Source organism: Triturus cristatus, chromosome 7 (assembly GCF_964204655.1).
Source record: "Triturus cristatus chromosome 7, aTriCri1.1, whole genome shotgun sequence".
Classification (NCBI taxonomy): Eukaryota; Metazoa; Chordata; class Amphibia; order Caudata; family Salamandridae; genus Triturus; species Triturus cristatus.
In genome coordinates, this window is record NC_140590.1 from 926,546,814 (window position 1) to 926,555,710 (window position 8,897).

An 8,897-nucleotide genomic window follows, 5' to 3' on the forward strand; every position below is an offset into this window, starting at 1 on the left:
TGTTACAAGCGCAGAGATACCCCTCGGGGTGATTCAGCGCTATATAAAATTATAAAAATAAATAAAATAAATAAACCCACTCTCTACTAGGTAGTAAGCTAAGATCTTTTTCTTCCCAAAGGTTCCCCAGGCCTATTTCAAACAGCAATGTTTTGACATTACGAAACCAAGCAATTTTAAAATCTCCTCGGTGGCAGTCGCATAATGGACATGCTCAGGTGTTTTTTTAATGCGGAGCCAAAAGAGAAGAGGTCGAAGCCTCGCTTTATCGATAATTGTAGTTCTGCCCAAATCTAGTTGTAGGGGAGTGAGCGGGGTACTCTGGGGAAGTGAGAAAGTGATCTTAAGAATTTATTCTCTGCAAGAAGCAGGCCCTCCAAATGATCAAATCCCCAGGTTTCGGCCCCGTAAAGAGCCAAACCAACCACCTTTTGATCATATATCTGTGGTGGTGCTGCTATCGGTCTAGATTGTGATGACCTATGTTCTAAGATTATAGCCCCAGAAGTCTTCCTCTGCTGTAGATTTTGATTTGAAATATGTTGTTTCCATTCTATTTCTTCGGTGAGGGTTATACCAAGATATACAATGGAATCTACCCTTTCCAGCGGAATCCTCCCCAGTAATAGTTTCCCTTTAAATGATTTGTGGGGGTTCATTAACAAAAGTTTAGTCTTTGAGGTGTTTACTTCTAGACCTCTCCTCACACATAAAGACAAGAAGCGATCTAATAGGAGTTGAAGGCCACTTGGGGTTTTAGAAACTAATAGCGAATCGTCCGCAAAAAGTATTGTGCTTATTTTTACACTCCCCAATGAAGGGGCATCTGCATGGGCTTCCGCTAAGTGATTCACCACCCCATTTACAAAAAGGGAAAATAAGGTGGGGGCTAAAACACAGCCCTGCCTCACCCCGCTTATAACCTTTATTGGGCCTGTCAATTGCGTTTGATCTCCCCAGCGTACCTTCGCATAGTTGCCTTTGTGAAGGCGAATTAAAAGTGCCAAGATGTCGTGGGGGAGCCCCTGATCGTAAAGTACTTGCCAAAGTGTAGCCCTTGGAATAAGATCAAAAGCTGACCTCAAATCAATAAAAGCAGTATAAAGACTGCCCTGTTCCAATGTCACAGACTTCCAGGCCAAGAGGGTAAATCGAAAAACCTGATCGATAGTACTGACCTTTTTCCTGAACCCTGCTTAGAAGGGGGATAATATATCATTCCCTTCCATCCAATCGGTAATTTTTGTGAGCAGGGGACGAGGAAAGACTTTCTGCGCCCCATCTATAAGACTTATCGGTCTGTAGTTTGAGGGCAGTGATCGATCCCCCTTCTTGAAGACCGGGATAACCTCGGCTCCTTGCCAAGAAGGGGTTATAGGAGCCCCAGCAGCTATACCATTGGCAAGTAGCCACATATAGTTAGACCATTTAGGAATATCGGCTAAAATACATCACCAGGTATTCCATCTGGGCCTGATGCTTAATTTTTAAGTATAGAGCTAAAACTTTCAGTAATATCTGCTGCTGAAAAAAAATTACCATCAGCCTGTAAGTTGGATAAGTCTAAGGAGGTATCTTCAGGAGTGGACATTTCTGTTCCAGAATAAATTCCGGAAAAGTGGTCAAACCAGGCTACCGCTGTGATATTATTAGTGGGTGGACTTGGTCTCTCAGCATCTCCCCTTGTTACAAGAAGCCAAAATTTCTTTTGATCTTTCAATTTAGAAGCAGCATTGATCTGTTTCCAACGATCCTCCACATGTTCCCTTTTGGCTTCCCTCTGTACTTTCTTATATGCTCTTCTAGCTATACTTATGTTAATATTATTTTTAGCTTTAATCTCAGCTGCCAGAAGTGACCGTGCCTCCTTACGCTTTTTATTAGCCCAAGAATAATGAGAGTTAGCAGGTGTCTTCTTTCGATGAGGTCTCTTACATACAAAATGGGAGTCTAACTGAGTAAAAAAGGACGAGTGTATATCTGTAACCTTTTTAAGCTCATCCTGTTGGTCGGCTCTAATATAGAGCCTATCAATATTTTCTTGTAAAATGAAATTTATAGCTTGAATCTTATCAATATCCAATGCTACCCGCGCCCATTTTAATTGTCTATTATCATTTGTGGGGTGTAAGTCCTTAGACAAAAGCATTACCTCAGAAATAGCACTGGTTTTACTCAAGAAGGAGGTCATGGAAAGCTCAAGTGGATTGTGGTCACTATCTATTGTTTCTCCAACCGCCATATCCTGTACTTCTGGCCATAATCTGATATCTATCAAAACATAATCAATGCGACTCATATTAGATGTCCTATTAAAGGTATTGGCTCCCATCTTATCCGAGTTTGTGCGGCCATTTGCTGCCCTAAGACCATAACCAAGGGATATGGCCTGAAGCTGCAGGGCAGTTTTAGTCCATTTTTTGATTGGTGGTAAATCAAGGGGAGGAACATGCCAATATGACTCTACCTGGTCGCTGTTGGATACATCCATCGTAAATAATGGTTTATATGTACAATTAAAATCACCTGCAACAGGGGTACCGATATCTCCCTCTCTTCAAGGATGTTTTCTAATACGTGAAGGGTTGGAGAGGATGTGCCTGCCTTGGTCCTGCGGGCATAAACATTAAAAATTTCCACCATCCTACCATTTCTACCCCTGAGACAAGCTGCAATTATATTAGGATCGTTAATTTGAATCTCTCTTATTGTACATAACAAATCAATCCTGATCCAGATCAGTAGCCCTCCCGCTGGTCTTCCTGGTCTGTCTGTGGTAGCCTGGGATATAAGTCGGTGTAGTGGCCCAGGTTTCTTGTAAGATACATATATCAAATTGGACAATATGTTCAATCCAATGAGGAAGTATCATCTTAGATTTTATTCCAGCCACATTCCACGTCAGTATATGGAGTGATATTTTATTTTTGTCTAATTCTCGAGGAGTAATATGATGCCACCTCTCTAATGATCTACTCTTCTGTGGATCTTGGGAGATGGTTTGCTGATCACACCTTGATATTTCTTTTCCCCCACTAGAAAGCAATTAACCAAAAGGCTCAAGGCATCAAAGCGGCATTATATCCAAATGAGCAGTTGTTGAGCCTTCTAGCTGTAATATCTCCGGGGCCTGAATAATGTTTCTGTCATGGGAACTAAGGTTTTTACAAGGTGAGGTGTCCGCCAGTAGTTCAGTCAGTTCTTGAAGTGGCGAAAATCGATTAAATAGTGGAATAGTAACAAGTGTGTGCATGTCATTCCTACTATTGTCGATGTTGTTATCTAACACGAGAATAGGAGGGGGGGGGGAAATCCTATCACCCTATCATTCTCCTCGGTTTCGCTCCGCATGTCGGTGTTTTGGTCAAGAGGCTTAAAAACCTTGGGGGCAGTGCTTCGTGTGGTGCGCTTTGCGAATATACAAGGAATTTGCTTTGTTTTGATGACAGGGCCAGGCTCTATGTCTTGTTCAATGGTGAGAGGTTGCTCCCTTGGCTTAGAGGTAAGGACAGGAGTACTGGAGGGAGGAGTCAGAATATCTTGACATTCTACCAATAATTCATCAATACGATCTAAAACACAATTTTGGGCTGCCGATTTACACGCAGATTTGGCTTTCCTAATTTGATTACGCCCCCCATCTGGTGACCTACCCTCCTTATTGGCACTCGCAGTTAGTTTCCTTTTCCCCATTAGAACAGAGAACCAAGTAAACAGATGTCAAAATACGTTTTTGATTGGCCAATATATCTCGATTTTCCTTAAGTAAAGATGCAATATACCACCTATGCAATGTCAATGCAAGTATAACTCACAGTTTTGGGAATATCTAGCGTCCACAAGACCTAAAAGGTTCCACCAAGTCCTCGAGAGTTGGACAGCCAAGGGGGGAAGCCCTGCCTTGCCTCTTCCTGGCAATGATGGGCAAGGATGGGCCCGTCCTTGACCCGGGCGCATCCCGCGAAGCGGGTGCCGCGAGTCGTTATAAAGGCGCACATGATGATGACAGCGCCTCCAGACGCGTGCAGCTGGGCTCTCTGGGACTTGGAGTCCCTCCTCAAGATGTTGAGTGGCGGCGAAGCGGCTCCCGCAAAGCAGGTGCCGCGAGTCGTTTAAAAGGCGCACACGATGATGACAGCGCCTCCAGGCGCGTGCAGCTGGGTTCTCTGGGACTTGGAGTCCCTCCTCAAGATGCTGAGGGTCATCTAATGTCAACTTTAACCCCCAGTGGGCATCTCTGAAGCTTGTACTTTATTCAAAATCAATTAATAGATTATTTTTAAAAAGGTGTCTCATGACACATCCCTAATAGTATAAAACTGAACCATACATGAAATAGTAATATTGTATAAGTTGTATAGTACACATCCTGATTGCTAGGAGTCTATTGTTATACTGAAGTGCTCATGTACTAAAATAAGGTAATCAATTTGAATGTATTTTCTTTGGGATCTTTATGCTCAATAAAGAACATTTTGTTTAACAAGATGACAAATAGCAGAGGAACAATGGCTACAAACCACAGACTGCTATGGTAGTATATTATTTACTTAGTGCTCGTGCTAGCTGTGTTCTAATCTGAATGTGTCTTTACAGGCTCATCCACCTCGTTTCAAATGATGGCCAGCAACAGAATCACAAGCCACAACACAGACTACCGAGAATATTATGATCAAACAGAAGAAGAAGGGGGTGATGACGAATATGAATCTGGAGACTACGAAAGCTGAAACTATTTCATTAAAAATAAGAAGTCAGGGAACATGCAATGTAAATGTACATACTAAGGATAATGATACCTTGAATAAAATAGCAGATTTTAGTTCTATACAGCATGTTGTTGTTATTACAATAGGGCAATAAATAAATAAAGTAGGTTATTCGAGGGAATAAAAGGAAAACTGAATCTTTTCCAGTGCCTCTGATCCTGCTCACACCTACTGGTTTGGAAACCCAGCTAACCTCAAAATTAAATATAACTAAAATATTCAAAGGTATATTTTTATGGTGAGGAGCATGTATTATTAGAACTAAGATACTTTTCACATTGGAAATACCAACAGAGAGGAGTAAATTATTTCATACCAACCATCATTTTGCGAACAGTGCTATAGGCATGCAGGACTGCTGCTGGGGTTTTCCTTCGGTGGCCCTATCATGGGCCTCATCCTTTAACGCTATGAAGCTTTCACGTTTGCTTCATTTAGGTTGGTAGAGGAGACTAGTGATAAAAGAGTGAATCTTGTAACTTTGCACCATCCAAACTTGAGAAATATTGAAAAGGACATATTTTACAAGTTTGACCCTCAGAGCCCTGAAGAAGCATGATTCTGAAAACCCCACGAAACATGTGATGGATGTTGTGACGTCTACTATATTTGATATAGATATGCCCAATATGATTATGTTTTGTGAGTAATTCAGATTTGTCATGAAAAAAAAACTTGTTGATGGCTAAAACAAAAATGAATATAATGAAGCTCAATATTAAATAATGTGCTGCTTTCTGTTGTTATTTCCATGTAATCAATTGCCATTGAATCATTGTATTCATTCAATCAATCATGTTTCTTGTACAGCGCAACTACTCATTCGTAAGGGTCTCAAGGTGCCGAGTGGAGGGTGTGGATCTGGGGTTAATCAATCAGTCAATCAGGGTTCTTGTAAAGTGGGACTACTCACCTGTACCCATTAAATAATATTGTATATAACAGTATCATAGTTCTTATAATGTGGTGCTCCTCATTACAAACACCTACCTTAGGTATTTTGGTCGTAAATCAATAACAAATATATGCGTTGGGAAAATCGGAGTTTAAAATGATGTTTTCGTCATGCAGGTGCCAAGAGCCCATTACCAAATGGCATGTTACATCAGGAGCATTGTCAGGCCCTGAGGCCGTGGAAATGTGATGGAATCCATTACCCACCAAGGAGTTCACCATCTGTCACATACTCTGCTGTTTACAGTCTGAACATGCAACTGGTACAGAATCAAGTCAATGAGGGATCTTGTCCTTTAAAAAGAAACAAGCACAACTCGGTGTCAACTTCCCGTGGAAACAGACATAGGGGGTCGTATGAACCAACGTTACCAAATCGCTGCAATAAAGAAAAGAACACTGTAACTGCGAAATTAGTAGTTTTGTTTCTCATGTCGACAGATACGGAATGAGAGTCTGGTTGTGCAGAGCAATTTTCAAAGAGGGGGAGAGAGAATATACTGGGAAATAGTAATGTCTCATCCTTTTATTGCAATGCCACATTAATCTCTAGATGCGGGCGAGCACATATCCGGGTAATTGTTATTTGATTGGAGGGCTGTTTTGCTGTATTTGTTGAGAGCATCGGCCAGATGGGCGATGAACACGTGGCCTGTGTCATACATTATTCCTGCACATTGATTGGCTTCTGACTGCGTATTTTCCACACGTGAGGCCTCTTCTAGAATTGCAATTTAATAAATACTGATTTAATTATCTTGTTTTCCAACTTCTTATTCGGATTATTCGTTCCAACGACCGTGTTGTTACATCGTATACCATTACAACGCAAGTTGGAACAACGACTTACTGTAGGGGGTAAAAGGTGTTGGATTTAAAATCCAACACTCTCCCTACTGTTGCACAGACTAGAGTTTGAATAGTAAATGATACTGTTCCAAAATCCAGCGCCCGCCCCCACCTACAGCAAGTTGTTGTAATGAATTGCGTAGCTATGGTATGTGATGTACCAACCCGGTCATTGTAATGACCGCATTGTAATGGAATGCGTTGTACACGCATGCGATGTAACTTGGCCTAGTCCTAAAAACATAGCATTCTGCCACCACCATTCACTGTACATAGCCTGGGTCACAGATAGGTGTCTCGTGCCCCATCCTAAATTATGCTTTTGGTACCCCTTCGGGACCTCAGAGTCAAGCTCTTTGCCTCAGTCAAATTTTCCTCAGTTAATTTCAGGCCAAGACCTGCATCATACGTGCAGCATTTTGTGACTGCTGAGACCATATTAGATTCACTTGCAGTTCAGTCACTCAGGGCAGGGTACACATCCTTTGCCCTTTAAAGGGACATTCTCATCCCAACAGTATGTATGCATGTATGTATATGGTATTTATATAGCACAAACCTAGGTAGAAGGCAGCGGAACACTGTCAACATTTGATTAGAGGGGTCATTGCTTTCCAAGAGCAAAAGTGGATGGGTACTACATCACCATGAAGTGTTCTCTAAAGAGGATTGTCTTCAGCTCTTTTCCAAATTGGAGCAGGGTTGGAGCAGTCCCGATTAGTCCAGAGATCATATTTTAAATCCTGCGTTCTTAGATGGAGGAAGCCTGTTGTTTTTCTTTTCCATTTAACCCTTATTTGTTTACATTCTGATGAATCCACTGGAAATGGTGAGCTTGTCATCCATACAAGAATGTGTGCCTATCATGATAGCTTTGTGGAAGATGGAGCTGGAGTTCCATCAAGATGGGAAGCCAGTGGTGCTATATCAGGTTAAGGGTTATGTGGCCATATTTCTTCAGGCCTCTGATGAGGCGTGCTACGTCATTTAGGAGGCTCTTAAGGAGGCTTGGGTGGACTCTGGGAGATCATGAAGCAGGACAGTGCCATCATCCAGAATACAATGGCTTGAATGGCAGTTCTTAAGTTGCTTTATGGAGGATGGTTTAACTGAGAGCTGGTACCAGGCTGCCTTGGTTTACTCAGTGACACGTTCCTTGTGGATGACGTTGGTGTCAAAGGTGAATCGGAGTGACTTCAGATTGGGTAAAAGTTGGGGTTTGAAACTGTCCAGATTCATGCATTTGAGCCAGGTTTGGGTTAGTTGTTGTGTCTTGTTTCTTGGGAAATAGCAAGAATTATTTATGAGGGGAGTTATGCTTCAGGTGCGTGCTAGACATCTAGGTATGGATGACGTTGGAGCAGTGTCTGAGACATTGGATGTCTGGAGACGAGGAGAGTTTCAAATACAGTTGTGTCCCATCAGCATCTTGGAACTAAAAGGATGCCTCCACTAGCTGGAGACATTGGATGTCTGGAGAAGAGGAGAGTTTCAAATATAGTTGTGCCTCATTAGAATCTTGGTGAATTCTGATGTTAAGTGAGTAGAGTCCCAAGGGGCTTCATTTAGAGGTTGATGATGACGAAGGACAAGAGTAAACTATGGGGAACTCAACAGACAATTGGGATCTTCTGGGACCTTGCGGTGCCCATGTGGATGAACAGGTGTTGGTTTGAAAGGTAGGAAGAGAACCAGTGAAAGATGCTTTCAGGGAATCCCCGTAGACAGCATATGAAAGGCTTAGTAATCAGGAGGCATTGGTCATTTCTATCTGTGGTCAGGTGAGAGCCGTCTATGATTTGTAAGGTAACTCTATCTGTGCTGCAGCAAGATTTGAAGCCAGAAAGTCTGTCGTGCAGGAGATGGTTGGCGCTTATGTGATATTAAAGTTGAGCATGGGCTGTCTTTTCAATGATCTTATCGATGATGGATGAATGAGGGATAGGTCCTCTGGAAGCTTGTTTTGTCCCAGTAGCTCGAACAGGAGGTCACCAAACTGACCTCTGGAGTCACTTCCGGGGTCCTGGGTTCAAGGCAAGAAGGCCCAATCTTCCTTCAGGTTCTTAAGACAGCAGGACAGTCCTTCTGATTCTTCCCAGGTTCAAGAGGGGACAGGGAATGCCACAGTTATGCCCCGTGCCAGCTTGTGGGTGGGGGAAACTCTTGTCCTCCCCCTAAGAAATGGGGTAAAAGATCCCAGGAGTAAGCATACCCAGTGTTGCAGCATTTCTCGTATGGTTTATTGTAACATATCCCATAGTGTCCCTCTCTACCTAAATCCAACATGGCTGAAACTTTCTTCCCTTGTCAGACCTCCCAGTGCCC

The 8,897-nt window shown here is 42.5% G+C and overlaps 1 protein-coding gene across 2 annotated transcripts in view; it reads left to right on the forward strand.

The window, feature by feature from the left end:
- The window catches only part of LOC146810849 (kazal-type serine protease inhibitor domain-containing protein 1-like), a 129,197-nt gene extending 124,369 nt beyond the window's left edge, over positions 1–4,828 (forward strand). For both annotated transcript variants that reach the window (XM_085614456.1, XM_085614457.1), the window contains exon 4: positions 4,597–4,828. In XM_085614456.1, coding sequence (XP_085470582.1) covers positions 4,597–4,730 — 134 coding nt within the window. In that variant the 3' untranslated portion in view covers positions 4,731–4,828. The remainder of the gene's footprint in view (positions 1–4,596) is intronic.
- Positions 4,829–8,897: the final 4,069 nt, after the last annotated feature.